At 38.9% G+C, this 23,279-nt stretch overlaps 1 protein-coding gene across 3 annotated transcripts; it reads left to right on the top strand.

Moving 5' to 3' along the window:
* The first annotated feature begins 767 nt into the window (after positions 1–767).
* LOC148874034 (sesquiterpene synthase 2-like) lies at positions 768–4,445 on the top strand. Of its 3 annotated transcripts, none has more exons than XM_088948014.1 (7): positions 768–889; positions 1,263–1,536; positions 2,493–2,865; positions 2,953–3,174; positions 3,324–3,462; positions 3,560–3,808; positions 3,926–4,445. In XM_088948014.1, exons 2-7 carry the CDS (start codon positions 1,419–1,421, stop codon positions 4,214–4,216), a joined length of 1,392 nt encoding a protein of 463 aa, XP_088804140.1. In that variant the 5' UTR covers positions 768–889; positions 1,263–1,418; the 3' UTR covers positions 4,217–4,445. The 3 variants fall into 3 exon arrangements, with proteins under 3 accessions (XP_088804140.1, XP_088804135.1, XP_088804127.1); XM_088948009.1 differs by lacking the exon at positions 768–889 and adding an exon at positions 976–1,170 and having other exon boundaries at positions 2,514–2,865; XM_088948001.1 differs by lacking the exon at positions 768–889 and adding an exon at positions 976–1,170.
* The last annotated feature ends 18,834 nt before the right edge of the window (positions 4,446–23,279 follow it).

The following is a 23,279-nucleotide window of genomic DNA, read 5'->3' as shown; positions in this document are numbered from 1 at the left end:
TTTATCACTGGGATGTATATTTAAGGTAAATGTTTGGGAGGTTTAAGTCTTTTACGCACAGCTATAGTTCAAGGTATTGTCAAAAACATCTCGCAATTATTATCCATAATTTGGTCCTCAAATTTTAAAATATAATAATTCATTATCCAAACATTCAAAATGTGTCCATTATCTAAAATTTTAAAATTTGAAAAAGCAAATTATCACTCGAGCCAAAATACAACTTATTAATCGAGAATTTTCCCTTATAAAATTTCAGGTAATTTCTATCTTCAGTTGATTTTCTTTGGAATGATAAAATTATATTTGAATTTGCTCTTCTCTATTTCTTTCTTGAAAGATTTGTAGTTCATTCGAAACCTTAATTTGTAGTTTCATGAATGATAAAAATTTGAGTTCCACCCAAACCAAATGAAAAATTGCTTTGGTGGAACCTCAAAACTTATGAATACCTGTGACTTTTCAATGACCTTGCCAGACAAAATGATAAAAATTTGCATTTGCATATTATTTCTTCGTCTTGTTCTTTTCCTTCTTTTTCCTCATCATCAACATCATCTTATTTTTCTTCTCACCGGAAGACGCCACAGCAAGAATTAATTCATTGCAACATAAGCCACTACAGGATAGGTATGATAGAAAAGAAAACAACCCATTTGCTTATGGGGACTAGATTCGGTAATGGCTGCCTTTTAATTTTGAAGTCAGAGTTATAAAATTACTGGCGGCTTTTATCCAAGTTACACATGACTTCTATCTTCAGTTGAATTTCTTTGGAATGACAAAATTATTTGTGAATTTGTTCTTGTCTATTTCATGTTTTATGGCGTCATTATCTAGCGGGGCAAACTCAAGATAGACGGGAGGTTTTAGCGTACTCAAATAAAAGGTTTTAGTACTTATCTTTTCTACTTTTATTGGCCAACAAACATTTCCAATGGTCTATAAAAACCTTCATAACTCCGAGTAAATCATACCCTCCTCGCTAGCAAGCATTGATTTCAAGCCCATATCACCTTTGTCATCAACATGCATACTAAAGATTCATCCAGCCATCGCACTCTCCATTCTTCTTCTGAAATTAAAAAAGCAGAAGTCATTCGACACTTAGCCAATTATAGCCCTAGCATTTGGGGAGATTACTTCCTTACATACACTTGTGATAACAAGGTTATTGTATATCTCTCTTTATATATATATAATTTTTGGGCCACATAATTTTAATTCATATTGTTTCTGACATGAGAGAGTTGTTTTTATAGGAACCTGATACTTATGATAAACAAGTTGAAGAGCTAAAAGAAGAAGTGAAGAGCTTGCTAACGAATTCTGCCAATAGACCGTTGGAAATATTGAATTTGATTGACACACTCCAACGACTTGGTTTGTCGTATCACTTTGAGGGAGAGAGAGACAAAATGCTAGAACAAATTTTTGAAGCCCACATTAGCTATTTCAATGATATCGGTGATGATCTCCATGCAGTTGCTCTTCTTTTTCGATTGCTTAGACAACATGGCTACAATATACCCTGTGGTAAGGAAAAAAAAAAACAAATCTTATTATTTTACTCCCTGTTTAAAGGGTTTTGGTAATGAGTCTATTCAGGTTAGTTGGATGATCGTATATGATGCCATTAAATTAGGGTGGTTTGGTTTGTAGTCGGAATTGGAATCGGAATCAGAATCGAAATCTTTTAGAATCAGAATCAGAATGATCCATTCCCATAGTCTGTTTAGGAATTAAAATCAGTAGGAATAGGATTTCGTTTTCAAGGAAAGACAGGGAATGACCATTCCCTCAAATGGCAGAATTCTATTCCAAAGGGAATGGGAATAGGATTCCAATTCCGCCCAACCAAACAGTTGGAATCGGACTGATTCCAGACCCCTATTCCTACAAACCAAATGGACTCTTAGATTCCTATAACATAAACATTATGTGGATGAAGATACCAGCTTGAATGTTAGCTTGACATGTTTCAACAGTCCTGAGCTTATATATTGCACATTTTATTCTATTTCACATTGCATTGCCTTTCCCCACTTGTTCCCTTGACATGATAGGACATGTTTGGAATAGATTCTAGTTAAATTGGGTTAAGCCCTCCACCCATATAACAATCTATAATGGTGGTCCCTTAGGCTGTGCTTAGTATGAAGGAAAAGGTAGGGAAATCTTTAGGCTATGCTTGGTTTGGAGGAAAAATTAGAGAAAGGAAGGGAAAGGTAAGGAAACCCTTACAAACTTTGTATAAATTTCTCTACCTTTCCTTTCTTTTCCCTACTTTTTCCTTCAAACCAAATACAGCCTTACAAATCTTGTATAGCTTTCCCTACATTTCCCCTTCTTTTCCCTACCTTTTCTTCAAACCAAACATAGCATGCAAAAGTGTCCATGGAAAGGAAAATATAAACTATTTTGGTTGATCACTCAATTTCACGATATTTTTACCAATCAAACACTCATTTCCTGTTTTATTTGGCAAGTAGAAGTGTTTAACAAATTCAAAGATGAACGCAGAAATTTTAAAGAAATCTTAACTGGAGACATACGGGGCATGCTAAGCTTGTATGAAGCTGCACATCTTGGGATACGTGGAGAAGATATTCTAGATGATGCCCTTTCCTTTACCACAACTCACCTTAACACCTTCGTTTCCAATGCAAGTTCCTCTCTTGTAAAACAAGTGATGCATGCCATAGAGCAGCCCCTCCACAAGGGCACGGTTAAGGTAGAGGCTAGACGTTTCATCGCTTTCTACGAAGAAGATGAAACACGAAAAGAAGTGATATTAAAGCTTGCAAAGCTAGATTTCAACCGAGTGCAGTTATTACATCGCAAGGAGTTAAGCGAACTCTCAAGGTAATTTTCTTTTTGGCCATCTTTGTTGTGCTGTCTCTGAAATTGCGGATGACATGAATCCTGCTTCTATCAATATTTCACTTACAGGTGGTGGAAGGATATGGACTTTAAAACAAAGACACCTTATGCAAGAGATAGAGTGGTGGAGTTGTATCATATGTGGATTGTAGGAATTTATCCTGAACCCCAATACTCTGTTGGGAGAATCATCCTTGCCAAAGTTCTAGGATTGGTTTCAATTATAGATGATACTTATGACGCTTATGGTCATTTTAATGAACTGAAACTCTTTACAGATGCAGTTGAAAGGTTTGTAAACCAACCCATGTCATCGTTTGTCACAGTTTGAGATCTTGTTTAATGAAATTTCAACAGTGGGATTTGCATTAATTTTAATTATTAATTACTTAGCTTCAGCTTCATCTCTTATAATCAGATTAAATGGTTCATATATGTAGGTGGGATGCTAGTGAAACAGGTAAGCTACCAAAATACATGAAAGTGATATATCTTGCACTCTTAGATGTTTACAATGAAATTGAACAATACATGAAAAAGGAAGGAAGATCTTATTGTGTCTCTTATCCAAAAGAAGCAGTAAGTTGCGCATGCTTCCAAGTCTAGTTTATTTTGTCAATCTTGAGATCTTGAGCAACCTAGACTCTAGTTTTAATTTCTATACCTATTCACCTAGATGAAAACTTTGGTTCGAGCCTACTTCTCTGAAGCCAAATTGTTATCTCAAGGGTGCATTCCTACAGTTGAGGAATACTTGAACATTTCTACCATCAGCAGTGGTTACCCTATGTCAACACTTACATCTTTCGTCTTCATGGGAGAAGTCGCAACAAAGGAGGCCTTTGATTTCGTATCAAGCACACCTAAGATTGTTAAGAATTCATCTTTAATATGCCGTCTGATGGATGATATCGTGTCTAACGAGGTATGAATCATATCATGGAAACATTTTTTTTAGCTGCTGTTGCTGATGAAAATGACATTTATAGTATCCATTTGTTGCTTAACTGAATTAAATTGTGATTCTCTTTCATTTTTGAAGTTTGAGCAAAAGAGAGAGCATGTGTGTTCTGCTGTTGAATGCTATATGAAGCAGTATGGTATCTCGAGGCAAGAAGCAATTGATGAGTTACGTAAAGTTGTCACAAATGCATGGAAGGAAATGAATGAGGAATTGCTCCAACCTGCCTTACCACTGCCTCTCCTATTACGACCTATAAACCTTGCCCGAGTGATGGATACTTACTACAAGCATGGAAGCGCCTACACCAGTCCAGGGAAACAGATGAAAGATGACATCGTATCTTTGTTCATCTCTCCAATTCCAATTTGAGCTCATGTTTGGCATGGGTTTGTTAAATTATGAGTAGCAACACTTTCTTTCTACAATATGATGGGAAAAATAATGTTGTATAAGAATAAGTTTGAAATAAATCGATAGAATAATTGATCTGGCTTTTAAGGTTGGTTATTTGTACTAGCTATTTTCTTCTTCCAAGCTAAGACAGTGTATGTGCTTAGCATCCGATATTATTGAATAAAATTATTTTATGTATGTGTCATCGGGTGTATTTCTAAGTTTTAGCCTATATCTATTATTAGACCGTGTATGCCCTTTGCTCCAATCAGCATGATATATATTATGATTTATTGCAAATGAATAAAGTACATATTTGATTCATTTTATTCTAGTGTTTTTCTGTGTAATATCCTTAAATTGGACACATATGAGACTCGTGTTAGTTTAGAACCTTCACAGTCATTGGATAGATCTGGAGAGATTTATCCTGCCAAGCCTGACATTGATGTGCTGCCAAGTTGGTTGGGGTAACTTGTCTCAGTTGCCGGGTTGAGACCTAAGGTGCATGTAGTGTGGGTTTTCTTGAAACCCTGAACATGACCAAAATTCCAGTTTTGCTCTGGACCTTAGAGATAGATGGGCAAAACTGAAATGTTACACCTGACCACTAGACTCGATTATGATACTGCACTAGGTGTCAGATTGGGCTGTTTTTCATGTGCCAATCAGTGAGATCCTTAGAGGGGGTCAAAACCTGGGTATGTTGGGACAGTCCGAGAATTCAACCGAGTGGGTGATCATAGTGATGGGATCAGCCCCTTTGTCGGACAAAGTAAATGATCGGGGAACGCACTCCCTTTGGTGGAAATTTAAACTACTCGCAGTTGATTTCAATCATTGAAATTTATTTTGCAAAATATATTTATATAGACATATACATATATATATATATATATATATATAATGGTTTCAAAATATTTGCAAAAGTTTTTAATTCCCGAGATCCATGTGAGTAGAGAGTGCAGCACTATACCTTGGAGCCAAGGGAGAGGTCCTCTCTTGTCGAGTAGTGTTTGATCATTAAGGGCTGAGAAGTTAAGTGTAAGACCATTGAGGGTTATACCTGATGGGCTAATAGTCCTTGGGCTTTCATAAGATGGATGGACCCAAGTACTGTTAGACAGTGTATGCCCTTAGCTCCAATAAGAATGATGTACATTATGACATTTATTGTAAATAAATAAAACACATATTCGATTCATGTTATTGTGGTGTGTTTCTGTGTAATACCCTTAAAGTAGACACTTATGAGACTTGTGTTAGTTTAGAATGTTCACAGCCATTGGATAAGTCTAGCGAGATTTATCCTGCTATGGTTGGCACTGATGTGCCGCCAAGTTGGTTGGGGTGGCTTGTCTCAGCTGCTAGGGTGAGACCCGAGGTGCATGTAGTGTGGGTTTTCTTGAAACCCTGAACATGACCAAAATTCCAGTTTTGCTCTGGACCTTAGACATTGATGGGCAAAACTGAAATGTTACACCTGACCACTAGACTCGATTATGATACTGCACTATGTGTCGGATTGGGCTGTTTTCCATGTGCCAATCAGTGAGATCCTTAGAGGGGGTCAAAACTTGGGTATGTTGGGACAATCTGAGAATTCAACTGAGTGGGTGATCATAGTGATAGGATCGGCCCCTTTGTCGGACAAAGTGAATGATCAAGGAATGCACTCTCTTTGGTGGAAACTTAAACTGCCGACAGTTGATTTCAATCATTGAAATTTGTTTTGTAAAATATATTTATATATAGATATACATATATATATATACATATATATATATACATATATATATACATATATATATATACATATATATATATATATATATATAACGGTTTCAAAATATTTGCAAAAGTTTTTAATTCCCGAGATCCATGTGAGTAGAGAGTGCAGCACTATACCTTGGAGCCAAGGGAGAGGTCCTCTCTTGTCGAGTAGTGTTTGATCATTAAGGGCTGAGAAGTTAAGTGTAAGACCATTGAGGGTTATACCTGATGGGCTAATAGTCCTTGGGCTTTCATAAGATGGATGGACCCAAGTACTGTTAGACAGTGTATGCCCTTAGCTCCAATCAGAATGATGTACATTATGACATTTATTGTAAATAAATAAAGTACATATTCGATCCATGTTATTGTGGTGTGTTTCTGTGTAATACCCTTAAATTGGACACTTATGAGACTCGTGTTAGTTTAGAATCTTCACAACCATTGGATAAGTCTAAGGAGATTTATCCTGCTAAGGCTGACACTGATGTGCCGCCAAGTTGGTTGGGGTGGCTTGTCTCAGCTGCTAGGGTGAGACCCGAGGTGCATGTAGTGTGGGTTTTCTTGAAACCCTGAACTAGACCAGATTTCCAGTATTGCCCTGGACCTTGGAGATTGATGGGCAAAACTGAAAAGTTACACCTGACCGCTAGACTCGATTATGATACTACACTAGGTGTCAGATTGGGCTATCTTTGATATGCCAATCAGTGAGATCCTTAGAGGGGGTCAAAACCTGCGTATGTTGGGACGGTCTGAGAATTCATCTGAGTGGGTGATCATAGTGATAGGATCAGCCCCTTTGTCGTACAAAGGTAATGGTCGAGGATGCACTCTCTATGATGGAAACCAAGACTGCCGGCAACCGATTTCAATCGTTGAAATTTGTTTTGCAAAATATATTTATATAAAGATATACATATATATTGCTATTTCAAAATGTTTGCAAAAGGTTTTAATTCCTGGGATCCATGTGAGTTGAGAGTGCAACACTGTTCCTTGCAGCCGAGGGAGAGGTCCTCTCTTGTTAGGCAGTGTTTGATCATTATGGACTGAGAGGTTAAGTGTAAGACCATTGAGGGTAATACTTGATGGGCTAATCTTGCATCCACCCACAGTCCTTGGGTTTTTATAAGGTGGCTTGGCCCAAGGACCACTTAGTGTAAGTGTTGGGCCCATAAGAGCTCATGTGATGGGCTCAAGGGTTCACTGCCCATAATAGTGAATTCGGCCAGGCCTTATAACAGAGGCTAGGCTGAACCCATGTGGCTGATGTGTAGATCAATGTTTGGGTCCCACGCCATACAAAGAAACCCAATTGGGTAGCAGTTTGGAAGGCCACTGAGCACATAAGACTTATTGGCCTAAAGCCCATTTCGAACTAGTTTAGTTGGACTAATTAAAGAAGGGTGGATCTGGGATTTCGATCAGCAGATAGGATATGGTCTTACCCTATTCACTTAGAGAGTCTAGATCCAAATAGAGATTTGGATTTGGAAACCTCCTATTGAGATTAGGAGATAATTGATCTAATCTACAGATAAGATAAGGACTTATCCATATCACTTAAAGAGAGTCTAAATTCAAATAAGGATTTGAATCAGGAAACTCCTAATGAGATTAGGAGCTTTCTCTTAAGTTTATAAAAGGAGGAGGGGGCAAACCATTTAGTTCATCCAAAAACTCCATCCCAGAGATTAGATCTCAGATCACACAGAGAGAAGACAACAATAGTGTGACTACGCCATCTTCTCCCTGTGTTCTCCTCCAGTTGCCACCTACTGCCAGTTCGATCTCTAGTTTTGTAGGAGCGATCAAGAATAGTTCTTGATATCAGTCTTTGGAGAAAGACTGATCTGAAGTCGTGCTTACAACCTCCATCGAATTCTTGCTGAAGGATTCGATTCTTGGGAAGAACATTGCTGATTCTACTCCATCCTACACTGTGCCATCTTCAGTGGGAGCAGTCTTTGGAGACTTCTTTGGGCGTGAACACCTTCATTAGAGGATACTGTTTCTTTGTATCAGGATCCTACCTTTTGGTTTTAGATCTGGTCCAGTTCTTGGTTCAAAATTGATCATTGAAAATGCAGATTTTCTAAAACAGGGAATGTGATTCCCAGATGGGAGAGAAAGAAATTTTTGAAATTTTGCCCAACCCATCTACAGGGTTCGGCCATCCATATGATGGATCTCTCATCCCTTCAGTGGTATCAGAGCCATGGTTCAAATTTTGAATCGAAATAGACTAGATCTGAACCTGCGCAAATGGGCAGAAGGCGTTCTACCTGATTTGCATAGATTAGGGTTTTTTTGGGAAATCGGTTCCTAGTTAAAAGGCGAATGATCTAAAATTAATTTCTATAATTCTGGAATATATTTAGAATTGTTCTTTATGATTTTCTTGATTTATAGGATGTTTGTACAAAGGAGATCAAAATCTTTAATGGCGCAGGAAATCTGCGATTTCGCAGTTCTATTCATTATGGTCTGTAATTAATTATTTTTTTTAATTTTTAGATAGAATGTATAGGTATTCGATTTGATGTAATATTAATAGAAAATTAGGGTTTTTCTATTTTATTTTGTTCAAGATTGAAGCTGCATGCACAGGAGAAGGAGAATTCACTCATTATGGTATGTAATTAATTATTTTTTTTTTAATTTTTAGATTGAATGTATAGGTATTCGATCTGATGTAATATTAATAGAAAATTAGGGTTTTTCTATTTTATTTTATTCAAGATTGAAGCTGCATGCACAGGAGAAGTAGTATTCACAGATGGGAAAATCGCTATCTGCGATTTGTAGTTTATGAAACTGCAAACTGTGATCTGAAATTTGTTTTGTAGGTTTGAGATGTGCGACCAGCCCTGTTACTGATTTCTGATTGTCTTTGATCAGTAAATTTAATTTCATATCGATTTCTTGAATTAATTCTTTAATTAAAAATCAAACCCTAGACTCATTTAAACCAGATTGGTCCAAACTGGTTGGACCGAATCTATGGTTCGATGGGGGCTGATGTCAGCCCTAATTTCCCACTTTTGGGCCAAGGGATTGATATTAAATTGAGAGATTTAATTCGGCCCACACCTATAAAGCCCAATTTTAAAGAGTTAAAACTGCTAAAAGCCCACTAATTGCAGATGAGCTATATGGGCCAAACTGTCTAACCCTATTTGGCCCATATACCTTGATAATATTAATTAGTAATATTATGGATAAAAATGGGCTTTAATAATGGGCTTTACAGATATTAATTGATTGTATCAATTCTATCCTTGCATGTGATGTATGGATGTGTGATGTGCAACGCACATGGGCCATAAGTACTTGGCCCATGCAAATACGATATTGGCTCTTGCGCACACCATGGCTGAATGCACATCATTGCCATGGTGTCCCTATGGGTCATTGGATGACCTCCCTCAGAGGTGAGCCCCACACCCCTGAAAAGGATTCGTGCGGAACCCTAACCGTTTAGGGCCCATCAAAAATCTAGCTTTATGAAAGTCAGTGGGAGCCACTTTGGTTTGACCTAAAACAAACTAGGGCATAACTTTTGTTCCCTCCTGAAATATGAATGCATGTGATAGGGAGATTCATATGATGAACTCTCTAAAGGCCTTCCATCATTAGCATGAAGATGGGCCCTTCAGTAATGAGGAAACACATCATAAAATTGGGCTATCCATTTGCTATTGGATTTGTTGGAATGTTTCATAAGATGATAGGGGCGTCATAGACTGATGTGGGAGGGGCTTACCAGAAAATGGAAAACTCTCTCACGGTACCTTGGTGTTCACGAATATGATGGGTGAGCACTCACTAGATAGAAAGGTTTAACCTAAAATGGCAATAAACCTTGTTTGACAGAGGGCAAAGAGAAGCTCATATGATGAGTGGACTCATTTCTCTTGAATTTCGATTCAAGGCAAGAAAGAAGTCAATTGGAAGAAAATAGGGCAATTCGGATGATTTTGCACAGTTTCGGCAACATTCAAAAATCTGGGCATAACTCTCAATTCCGGACTCCGAATTGGACAATTCAAGAGGCATCAGAAAGATAAAAGAAAGGCTCACAACTTTTATGTTTTGGGTTTTGACAGGACCAGTCCGCATCAAATACGAAACCGGCCCCGCAGTCGGATCAAGTTCGTAGCCAGGCCCATTTCACAGCTGAAGCCCAACTCGCAGAAGAGCCTTGTAGCAGCCCAAGATTTAAAGTAGCCCAACTCGAATTCAAGAGCTTAGAGTCCCAATTTCGAATGTAATCTCCAGAAAGAGAGTCTTATTAGATTTAAATTTTTGAATGTAATCCTATAAAGATAAGAAGATTGGATTAGATCACTAGATAAGAGATAGGATAGGATTAAATTCAAAACAGATCAAGACTTTCTAATTTGAGGTTAATCTCCTAGAAGCAGTTGGAGAGAGCCCCTCCCCCTAAAGCTATATAAGGGGGGGGGGGCGCGGACCAGCTCTAGTATCACTAAATCTAAGATCCAAGAGATCATCAAGCAACTCAAGCTATCAAGAGAGATGTTCGGCCATTGAGAAGTAGAGCATGGAGAATTCGAAGATCATGAGCAGCTAAGCTTTTCTTTTCTGGTTTAAAGGGGAGGTTCGATTGAGTCATTGTGAGGTTTTATATTTAATTTAAGATCTTGCTTTCTAATTTAAGTATTCATTTATTCTTGTGCATATTTTCATTGGATGTTAATGTTAATTAGTCTAACAAACTGAATTAATGTTGATTTTCCTACTGCTATCCATAGTTTGTTGATCCGTAATTGTCACAAATAGTGGTACAAGTAGCAATTAGGTTAATATCTTTCTGGGTCAATTGTTCATGACAGCCTTTGACCAATGTATTGACATGTTTTAACCTAAGAGGAATCGATGGAACAGAATTCAATAATTGCAGCTATCTCAATTATTGTTATTTTGGTTTAACTGTTTTCACAATGCTTAATGATGAGAGTAGAATTTATCATATGTTTATCCCCAATTGTTATGTCTTTTATACCAAATTAGCATCTAATTGAACTCATATTTCTGTTCAGGGCATGAAAGAAGGCATCAGGAGCAAAGAAAGACAAATTGGATGATTTTTCACAATTTCGACATTGTTCAGTAATCCGGGCCTAACTCATGTATCCGAACTTCGAATGGGCTGATTCAAGATCTAATGGAAAGATAAGAGAAAAATCCACAATTTTCATGTTTTGGGATTTTGCAGATTTGGCCTACATCAAAGTAAAATCTAGGCCCGAAGTCATGGCAAATTAATAGGAAGGCCCAATCCGCAGCTGAAGCCCAACTTGCAGAAAAGCCTGGCTGAAGCCCAATTCGCAGAGGAGGTCTAATACGAATCCAAGAACAAGAAACTGAGAAGAGTCCTTCCAGATCTAAATTCTTGATGTAATCTTAGAGAGATAAGAGGATTGAGTTTATTAGATAAAAAGATAAGACTAGAATTAGGATAAGACTTTCTATTCCTATAAAGATCAACTTCAAGAGGAAGTGGAGACCACCCTCTCCCCTTTAAGCTATATAAAGGAGGGGGAGGACCAGATTTTGGCATCACCAAATCACCCACTTCCTGATTTGAATCAAGAAGAAAAGAAACAATTAGCCAAGAATTTCCAAGAATTCAAGAAACGTGGAGGAGGAGATCAAGAATTCAAGAATCCCCAAGAACAAGGTGGCGGCAAGAAGAGGAGATCTCAGCACCATGGGCGAATTCAAGAGTTCTTTCTTTCTCTTTGTTTGCTTTAATTCTTCTATCATGAACTAATTTGTTTCTTGCTAGGACTGTGGAAAGCCTAACCATGATAATGAATATATTTTTATCTCTATGATTTTTCCAAGATTGTGATTCCCATATAGTCTATGAATTATTTGCTTAATGCGATTAGGAGTGGCCATCTCTTAATTGATTCGGTGTATATGAATGAATCGGGAGAGGAATTTATATACTCGACCACATAATTCATGGTGTGAATTGAATGGTATATAGGGATATATACACATGATTCATCTAAGTATTTGAGTTTTTCTTGCACTTAATGCATTTCTATTATTGAGAACTCTAGTCGAGGGATCGAGGGGTTACTTGATAGAAATAGGTTTAATATATCTTGGGAAAGAATATTAAATAAAATTGGGAAAAACTTTAGCTTATGGGAATAACAGTTAATCTTGGTTAGTCGAACCCATCAATATTCATTACATTGATTAGGTGGACCAAAGGTCCTAGCGATTTCATCATTTGCATATTCGATTAGTGATCACCCTTGCTTTTATTTTCTTTGCTCCAGTTTTATTATCAATAATTCTTGCTCAATTCCAAATTTCAATTGTCTAGATAATTAGGGAAGATTGTGATTCTAATACTTATTTTGTTAAATCCCCGTGGGAATGATATTTTATACTACTTGATAACTAGTGCACATGCTAGGGTTATATATTTATAGCTATCACTTAATGCTATCGTTAGTTGATATGGAACACTATCGTACCTAGTCGATTAGTGATAATTGTTGATTGAATGCTGGATTTGGTCAGTTGATTTAGGAAAATGCAATGTTTATTATGGCTATCCTAATAAATCTAAGGTTAAATGCTTGAATTGCAAGACCACCAAAGTCTACCTATGATCGATGGCCAAATGACTAAACTGAACCCTTGAACCAGAATCCAATAAGACTGATTACTTCTTGTTAGTTGAATTTGCTATTGCTTTCTTGTTCTTTTAATTTCAGTTATTTAATTTTCCCACTCAGTGATAATATTCATTCGGCTGAGAGATTACTGTTAGCTCCTTGTGGGATTTGACCTAGTACTGCTTTTACTACAAATATTTTGTTGTGGGACTAGTACTAATTTTGAGGGCTTTGATAACCCATCAAAATTTTGGCACCGCTGCCGGGGAGTGACTTTAATTTCTTAGCTATTGCCTTCTTTTGTTAACCTTCTTATTTTATGACTCGTGCTTCTCAATGAGGCAAATTCGAGTACAACCCCGAAATTGAGAGGACTACCCGTCGTTTAAGGAAAGAGGCAAAGCAAATGAAGGATCATTCACCTAAAAGGGTTAATTCAGATTTTGATCTACCAACTTGTGATCAACCCATCTTTGAAGAGGAAGAAAGGATGGTTGATAGAGAGAGAACATTAAGGGAGTTGGCTGCACCGATCATGAACCAACAGCCCCTATGCATAACATATCCCACTCTTGAGGTAGCTTTCAAACTGAAATCTGGTTAATACAATTACTGCCTATTTTTCATGGTTTTCTAGGTGAGGACCCCCATAAGCATCTAAAGGAATTCCAATACGTCTATTCGAGCATGAAGCCCCAAGGTATGACCGAGGTCCAGATAAAACTTATAGCTTTTCCATTTACTTGGCGAGATAAAACAAAGGATTGGTTATATATTCTTCCACCCGGTTCAATATGCTCATGGGATGAGATGAAGTGGATATTTTTGGATAAATACTTTCCTGCATCCCGGGTTGTAAACATAAGAAAAGAAATATGTGGAGTTTGGCAATTTGGTGGTGAGACACTATATGAATATTGGAAAAGGTTTAAACAACTTGCTGCTAACTGTCCACACCACCAAATACCCAAACAACTGTTAATCCAATACTTCTATGAAGGGCTCCAGCCCATTGATAGAAGTATGGTAGATGCAGCCAATGGAGGAGCTTTAGTGAACAAAACACCTGAAGCGGCCAGGGAATTAATTTCCAACATGGCCAAAAATTCACAGTAGTTCGGTGCAAGGATAGATGGTACCATTAGACATGTAAATGTGATAAGCCATACTAATTTGGAAAATCAGATTTCAGATTTAATTGCTTTGGTTAGGCAACTCATTGTAGGACAATTGCAACCACCCAGGGTGTGTTGTATCTATTCGATCCCTGGTCATTCTACGGACATGTGTCCATCACTACAGGATAGATCGATGTAGCAAGTAAGTGCCGTAGGAGGATTCTCGGGCTAGCTCCAATGAAAATATGATCCCTACTCCAATTACTACAATCCGGGGTGGAGGGATCATCCAAATCTAAGCTACAGGAACCAAGGAGGACAATAGAAATACCAGCCCTAATTTTTCAGTCAACAGCCTCATTTTTCAGCATCTATCAAAGTGCAAGGTCAACCCCAAATTCAGGTATGTCATTAGATGATATAGTTAAGGCTCTAGCTACTAATACTCAGCAATTTCAGTAGGAAACAAGAGCCAACATTCAGAATTTGGGGAAATAAATCAGCCAACTTGCCACTTCCATTAGCAAGTTGGAGGCGCAGAGCTCCGGGAAACTACCATCACAAACAGTAGTTAACCCAAAGGAGAATGCTAGTGCAGTGGTGTTGAGAAATGGAAAGGAGTTGCAACCCCAACCAAGCTCACAATCGAAGGCAGCCAGGGGAGAGAAAAGACAAGGATTAAACGACAGCCCCATTGCGGTAATATCCAACCCCCCTCTTCCTAAAGTTACTAATGCTGTTGTACCACCTTTTCCTGGTAGGTTGGGAAAGTCCAAAAAAGAGGAATATGAGCAAGAAGTGCTAGAAATCTTTAGGAAGGTGGAGATCAACATCCCTTTGTTAGATGCAATAAAACAAATCCCAAAATATGCAAAATTTTTGAAAGAATTATGCACTAACAAAAGAAGGTTGCGAATCGATGAGAAGGTAAGAGTTGGAGAGAACGTTTCAGCCGTGATCAAGAGGACCTTACTAGAAAAACGTGCTGATCTAGGTATGTTTACCCTACCTTGTGTGATTGGCAATAAACGAATCAGGAGTGCCATGCTGGACTTAGGTGCATCTATTAATGTCATGCCATACTCAATTTACTGTGCCTTGAGACTAGGTCCTTTGAAAGAGACTAGAGTTGTTATTCAATTAGCTGATCATTCTAATGCCTACCCAGAAGGGATTGTTGAGGATGTATTGGTGCAGGTTAATGATCTAATTTTTCCAGCTGATTTCTACATCCTGAAGATGGAGGAGGGCACAACTACAAGCTCAGCCCCACTTCTATTAGGCAGGCCATTCATGAAAATGGCCAAGGCCAAAATAGATGTGGACGAGGGTACCCTCTTCGTCGAATTCGATGGAGAGATTGTAAAATTTAATATTTTTTAAGCAATGAAATATCCTAGTGAATGTCATTCAATCTGCTCTATTGATACCATTGATTCAATTGTCCCAGAAGTCTTTGGAGAGGAGGACATGGATGATGAACTAGAATATAAGGCGCAACCGGACAAGGAAGAGGAGTTCGATGCATCCTATGATACTCCGGAATCGATGCTGGAACAAGAAGTAAGTAATTCTGATATTCCATCGATAGTTTCTCACACAAAATTGCTGCCTTCTATTTTGTAGGCTCCAGAGTTAGAACTGAAGACCCTACCTGATCATCTTAAATATGCATACTTGGGTGAAAAAGAGACACTGCCCGTGATCATTGCAAAAGGGTTGACTGAGGAGCAAGAGGAGAGGCTCATCAAAGTCTTAAAGGACCATAAAGCAGCGATTGGTTGGACCTTAGCCGACATAAAAGGGGTCAGCCCCTCGATTTGCATGCATAGGATCCTTTTGGAGGATGGCGCCAAACCTATTAGAGAACCACAACGAAAACTCAGCCCGGTAATGAAAGAGGTAGTAATGAAGGAAGTACTTAAACTGTTAGATGTAGGGATAATTTATCGAATTTCAGACAGTAAATGGGTAAGTCCTATTCATGTTGTACCTAAGAAAACTGGGATTACTGTAGTAAAAAATCAAAATAATGAACTAATTCCCATGAGGGTACAAAGTGGCTGGCGAATGGTAATAGATTTTTGAAAACTTAACCTAGCCACTCCTAAGGACCACTTTCCCATACCCTTCATTGATCAGATGTTAGAGAGATTAGCAGGTAAGGCCTTCTTTTGTTTTCTCGATGGGTTCTCAGGATATTATCAGATTGTCATTGCGTAGGAGGACCAAGAGAAAACAACCTTCACTTGCCCATTTGGCACCTTTGCTGATAAACGAATGCCCTTTGGTTTGTGTAATGCTCTAGGCACTTTTCAAAGATGCATGATGAGTATATTTTCTGATTTTATTGAGAAATGCATCGAATTATTCATGGATGATTTTATTATTTATGGTGATTCATTTGATGACTGCCTAAATAATTTAATTAAAATTCTGAATCGGTGTGTGGAAACAAATATTGTCTTAAACTATGAGAAATGCCACTTTATGGTGAAGGAAGGCATTGTGTTGGGACATGTCATTTCAGCTAGAGGAATGGAGGTCGATAAGACCAAAATTTATTTGATTATGAGCTTACCCTACCCTACAAATTTTAGGGAGGTTCATTCCTTTCTTGGACATGTAGGGTTTTATCGCAGGTTCATTAAGGATTTTTCAAAAATTGCCCTACCATTGTCCAATTTGCTACAAAAGGATATCCCTCTCCTACCTTTTGGTTTTAGATCTGGTCCAGTTCTTGGTTCAAGATTGATCATTGAAAATGCAAATTTTTTAAAACACGGAATGTGATTCCCAGATGGGAGAGAGAAAAATGTTTGAAATTTTGCCCAACCCACTTGTAGGTTTCAGCCATCCATATGATGGATCTCTCATCCCTTCAAGTACCATTTAGTGTAAATGTCAGGCCCATTAAAAGACCATAGTAATGGACTTAGGGGTTCACTGTATTTGATAAGCCAATATTTGTACATATTTTCATACCTCTAACTTGATAATTTTGGTAATAATGTTTTTGAAATTTGCACGGTATTGCACTAATTATGATGAAATTGTCTTACAAGATGATTTGGAGCTTAATTGTGAAATTTTAAGGAGGAGTTCGATTTAATTGATGAAGATAATCATAGAAGAATGACCATGTAGCAATGATGCTCCATGATGTAGCCATAAAGGAGATGATCCATTGAAATCGGATTTGATATGTATCCAAAAAATGAAGGGATGAAAGATCCATCATATGGATGGCCGAACCCTACAGAAAGGTAGGGTGAAATTTCAAAAATTTCTCTCTCTCTCTCTCTCTCTCTCATGTGGGAATCATATTCCTTATTTTAGAAAACTGCATTTTCAATGATCACTCTTGAACCCTAAACCAAACTAGATCTAAAACCAAAAGGGTAGGAAAGGGAGATACCTGATACGGAGAAATAATAACTCCCAATGAAGGTGTTCACGCCCAAGGAGATCTCCAAAGACTGATCCCACTGAAGATGACACAGTGTAGGGTGGAGTAGAATTAGCAGGTGGTTCTTCACAAGAACCGAATCCTTCAGCAAGAATTCCATGGAGGGTATGTGAGCATGACATTAGATCAGTTTTTCACCAAAAACTGATATCAAGAACCTTTCTTGATCGCTCTTACAGGTGGAGAATGAACTGACAATGGCAGCAGCAAGACGAGAAGACAAGAGTAGAAGATGGCACAACCTTACTGTTGCTTTCTTTTTCTCTTGTATCTGAGATCAGATTGTTGTGTTTGGAGGTTCGCCCTCCTCCTCCATTTATAGTCTTAAAGGGAGCAGCTCCTAATCTCATTAGGAGTATCCTAATTCAAATCCTTATTTGAATCTGGACTCTCTTTAAGAGATAAGGATAAACCCTTACCTTATCTGTAGATTAGGATCAACCCTCCTAATCTAATTAGGAGTTTCCTAATCCAAATCATTAATTGGATCTGGACTCTCTGAGTGGATAGGAATAACTCCCTATCCTATCTGCTGATCCAAAACCCAGAACCGCTCCTCTTTAATTAATCAGATTAAACCAATTTGAATTGGACTTTAGGCTCATTAAGTCCATGTGCTCACTAACCTTCCAAACTACTGCCCCATTGGATTTATTTGTTTAGCGTGGGACTGAAACATTTATCTACACATCAGCCTCATGAGTTCAGCCCAGCCTCTGTTACAAGGCCTAGTCGAATTCACTGTAAGACACATTGAACCCCTAAGCCCATCACCATGGGCTCTTAATGGGCCCAACACTTACACTAAGTTGTCCTTGGGTCAAGCCACATTATCAAAACCCAAGGACTGTGGGCAGATGCAAGATTAGCCCATCAAGTATTACCCTCAAGGGTCTTACACTTAACCTTTCAGCCCATAATGATCAAACACTACCCGACAAGAGAGGACCTCTCCCTCGGCTGCAAGGAACATTGCTGCACTCTCTACTCACATGGATCCTGGGAATTAAAACCTTTTGCAAACATTTTGAAACCGCAATATATATGTATATCTTTATATAAATATATTTTGCAAAAATCAATTTTAACAATTGAAATCGACTGCCGACAGCTTTGGTTTCCATCAGAGAGAGTGCATCCCCGATCATTACATTTGTTCGACAAAGGGGCTGATCTTATCACTCTGATCACCCACTCAGATGAATTCTCAGGCTATCCCAACATACCTAGGTTTTGACCCCTCTAAGGATCTCACTGATTCGCATATCAAAGGCAGCCCAATCTGACACCTAGTGCAGTATCATAATCGAGTCTAGGGATCAAGAGTAACATTTCAGTTTTTCCCATCAATTTCCAATGTCCAGGGCAATACTGGAATTCTGGTTCGGTTCAGGGTTTCAAGAAAACACACACTACATGTACCTCAGGTCTCACCCTAGCAGCTGAGACAAGCCACCCCAATCAACTTGGTGGCACATCAGTGTCAGCCTTGGCAAGATAAATCTCCCCTAATCTATCCAATGAATGTGAAGATTCTAAACTAACACGAGTCTCATATGTGTCCAGTTTAAGGGTATTACACAGAAACACACCATAATAACATGAATCAAATATGTACTTTATTCATTTACAATAAATGTCATAATGTACATCAATCTGATTGGAGCTAAGGTCATACACTGTCTAATAGCTCCCACTTGCACTTATGTCCAATCTGGTATAAGCCGGAGTCCCATACTTTCCACGTATTTCTCAAACACTTTTTGTGTCAGTGGGTTAGTCAATGAGTCTTTTACATTCTTCACTGATGCTACCTTCTGAATCAGGATGTCACCTCTTCCAACTATCTCCCGTAGTACATTGTACTTCCTCTCGATGTACTTCCTCTCGATGTACTTCGAGTTCGAGTGGGCTCGTGGCCCCTTAGCCTGAGCAATGGCTCTAGTGTTGTCACACAACAGTGGAATGAGTGATATGTTGGATGAAACTACTCCCAATTCATGAATGAACTTCTTCATCCATACGGCTTCTTTGGCAGCTTCACTTGCGGCAATGTATTTGGCTTCGATTATGGAGTCCATCGTGGACCCCTGTTTGCTGGCAGCATACAATCCTATCGTGAAAATATACCCAAATGTAGACTTTCTATCATCTGGATCTGACTGGAAGTCGGCATCAGTATACCCCTAGATCTGTAGTGAACTACCATCGAAGGTACCCTAGGTTGGCCTAGAATATGCTTACCACACTCACTACCTGAGCGATGTCAGGACGAGTGCACAGCATGGCGTACATGATGCTCTCTACGGCTGAGGCATAGGGAATGTCCTTCATGCCCTAAATCTCCTCGGGAGTCTTGGGAGACATGCCCTTGGAGAGAGTGACTCTGTGCCTAAACGGAACATTTCCTTTTTTGGAGTTCTCCATGTTATATCTCTTGACTATTTTGTCAATGTAAGCAGATTGGGATAATCCTATTATGCTCTTCGATCTATCTCTATAGAGTCAAAGACCCAGTATTTAGGAGGCTTCTCTAAGATCTTTCATGGGGAATTGCTGCGAAAGCCACACTTTCACCATAGTCAACATTCCTACATCATTCTCAATGAGTAGAATATCGTGTACATACAGAACCAGAAACATAATCTTATCACCACTGGAATTCCAGTAAACACAGGGCTCATCCGGGTTCTGCTCAAAGTCAGACTTTTTGATAGTAGAGTCAAACTAGATGTTCCAACTCCTAGAAGCTTGCTTAAGTCCATATATAGATCTATTTAGTTTACATACTATGTGTTCCTGACCCACAGCTATGAAACCTTGCGGTTGCTGCATATAGATATCTTCAGTAAGATCTCCATTCAGGAATGCAATTTTGACATTCATTTTCCAAATCTCGTAGTCATGGTATGCTACTAGAGCTTGTAGGATCCTAATGGATATAAGCATGGCCATCGGCGAAAAGGTTTCCTCATAATCGATGCCATTTTTCTAAGTATACTCTTTCGCCACCAAATGAGCTTTGTAGGTCTCAACCTTACTATCGGGGCCCTTCTTCCTCTTGTAGATCCATTTGTAACCAATTGCTTTTACACCAGGGGGCGGATCTAGTAGAGTCCAAACTTCATTGGTCTCCATTGAGTCCATCTTCGCTCTCATGGTATCTACCCACTTCAAGGAATCTATGTCCATTATAGCTTCCGTATAAGTCACGGGATCCTCCTTATTGGTCGTAGCTTCCACCAAGTAACTATCCTGGTCATAGCTGAAGTGAATTGGAGGCCTAGATACCCCGGTAGATCTTCTAGGTTGGTCATTACCTAGAACTTGTGGGACATCTCCCATTGACCCTGAGCTCTCATCATCAAGAACAACTTCTTGACAATGATTGTTCAGGATGTAATCATCCTCCAAGAAATGGGAATTTCGGCTACAGAACACTTTCTGTTCTCCTGGGTCATAGAATAGGTAACCCATAGAGCCTTTGGGGTAGCCTACGAATAGGCAACAACTAGTCTTGGATTCTAATTTTTCCGTACTCATTCTATTAACGTGTGCTAGACAATCCCAAATCTTCAAGTGTCTCATACTTGGTTTCTTTTTGGTACAAAGCCCATAGGGAGTCTTCGGAACTGATTTGGTTGGAACCCGGTTCAACATGTATATTGCAATTTCCAATGCAAAACCCCAAAAGGATGTAGGCAACTCTGAGTGCACGAGAAGTGACCGGACCATATCCAATAAGGTCATATTCTTCCTCTCTAAAACACCATTTAGTTGTGGTGTAGCAGGAGGTGCTAAGTGTGATACTATCCCGTTGACTTTCAAGTAGTCCCTGAATTCGTCAGACAGATACTCACCACCTCGATCTGATAAAAGGGTCTTAATTTCTCTCCCTAACTGTTTCTCGACCTCTTGTCTGAACTCTTTGAACTTTTTAAATGATTGAGACTTGTGTCTCATTAGGTACACGTAACCATACTGAGAATAATCATCGGTGAATGTAATAAAGTACACGTGCTGGTTACGAGTCCTAACACTCATGGGACCACATACATCAGTATGTATAAGGTCAAGCGTGCCTGTACATCTTTCAGGCTTACCATTAAATGGTTGTTTCGTCATCTTACCCCGAAGTCAAGGTTCACAGGTGGGAAGATCTTCTACAGTTAGAAAATCCAAAGGTCCATCCTTTACCAACCTTTGGATACGATCTATGTTAATATGGCCGTCGGTAATGCCACAGACACGTGGGATTAATTGTATCACGGATTCATTTCTTGGGGTCATCAACCAATGTAGTTTCAACTATGTTAGTTTCCAGAGAAGGATGAAGAACATAGAGACCATTCTCAAGTTCTCCGTATGCGATGAATTTGTTATTTCTTTTAATAGTAATCGTATAAACAAAAAGAATAGAATATCCATCTACACACAATTTTGAAACAGAAATCAAATTTCTTCTCAAATTCTGTACATAAAGACAATCTTTAAGTACAATAGATCCTTCTTTGAAAAATAACTCTACGGTTCCTATAGTCACAGCTGCAACACTTGCAGAAGTCCTCAAATAAAGCGTTACTTCTCCGTCACTCAGCCCTCTCCATTCCCTGAACCCTTATAGTGAGTTACACGCAGGAGTTGATGCCCCAAAGTCAATACACTAGGAAGTAGAAGTTACCAACAAATTGGTTTCTATGACACTGAATTCAAAATTACATTGTTTCTTGGATTCCATGTATTGAGGACAGTTCCTCTTCCAGTGGCCGGTCTGCTTGCAGAAGTGACAAGCATCAGATGCTCTGTCCTTCTTTTGCCTCTTAGACTTGGTTGCCTTCTTTTGTGGCTTTTTCTTTGCCTTCCTCTTGTTCTTGCCTGACTTTCCTACTTCAACAAGCACGGCTATGGGCTCATCCTTCTTTATTAGTTCTTCGACTCTCTGTAACATATTGCTGAGTTCCTGGATGCTGACATTCAGCTTGTTCATGTTGTAGTTCATGATGAACTGATTGAAGGAAGGAGGCAAAGAATTCAGGATGGCATCTACCTTGGTCACATGGTCTAGCCCGGATCCAAGAGCCTCAAATTCATTGATATATCCCATCATCCGAAGACAATGGTCATGAACCTATTGGTTCTTGGACATTTGTGCGGTCATGAACTGTTTCAAGACCTTTTGGCAAGTAGAATGGTTTTGCTCATGCATTGTCTTTAGATTGTCCCATATGTCCTTGGCCTGCTTGATCTGATCAAACTGACTCAGTGTCGGATTGCCCAGGGAGGCAATGATGTAACACCGGGCTAAGAAAATTTTCTCTTCCCATTCTTGGTAGTCCCTCTTGCAGGACTCAGAAGACCTATGACCCAGATGCCCTGGGGCAGGGTTCTTAGCTACCTTATCTACTTTTTCAGAGGTCAGGACCAACATAAGATTACGGTACCAGTCAACATAGTTAGGTCCCTTTAGTTTGTTTTCATCCAATAGCCTTGTGAATTGTCTGCTTGCCATTTCTGATAAAAAGCAAACATTAGTCCACAATCTAATTTCATTCATGTTATCTACATAGATATTGAAAGAATGGTGGGATCCATCATATGGACGCCAAAAAGGATGTGGAATGGGTGGGCAAATTTCAAAAATTTCCTACCTTTCTTCCAACTGGGAATCATATTCCCTGATTTTAGAATTAAAATTCAAGGATCCTACTTGAACCAAATCAGACCAGATCTGAACCAAAGATCAAGGGAAGGGTTATACCTAATACGGAGAATCAAAATCTCCCAACGTTGGTGTTCACGCCCAAAGAAAGATCCAAGATCTCCTCCCACTGAAGATGACACAGCGATGGTGGGGCAGAACCAACAGTGTACGCCTCACATACCGAACTCTTCACAAGAACTTGTTGGAGGCTTAGAGCACTGAACCAAATCAGCCTTTCAGCAAAGACTGATATCAAGAAAAAATTTCTTGATTCTCCCTTCAATGGAGTTTGAACTATGCAGCAAGG

The sequence above is a fragment of the Nelumbo lutea genome, chromosome 1 (assembly GCF_056320005.1).
Source record: "Nelumbo lutea isolate HS-2025 chromosome 1, American lotus-T2T, whole genome shotgun sequence".
NCBI lineage: Eukaryota > Viridiplantae > Streptophyta > Magnoliopsida > Proteales > Nelumbonaceae > Nelumbo > Nelumbo lutea.
This window is presented reverse-complemented; position numbering and strand designations above follow the sequence as displayed.

Coding starts and splice junctions, on each gene's coding strand:
- LOC148874034 (XM_088948001.1), top strand. CDS start 1,030: ATGCATACTAAAGATTCATCCAGCCATCGCACTCTCCATTCTTCTTCT. Junction 1,171..1,262: donor CATACACTTGTGATAACAAG/GTTATTGTATAT, acceptor TTGTTTTTATAG/GAACCTGATACTTATGATAA. Junction 2,866..2,952: donor GAGTTAAGCGAACTCTCAAG/GTAATTTTCTTT, acceptor TTTCACTTACAG/GTGGTGGAAGGATATGGACT.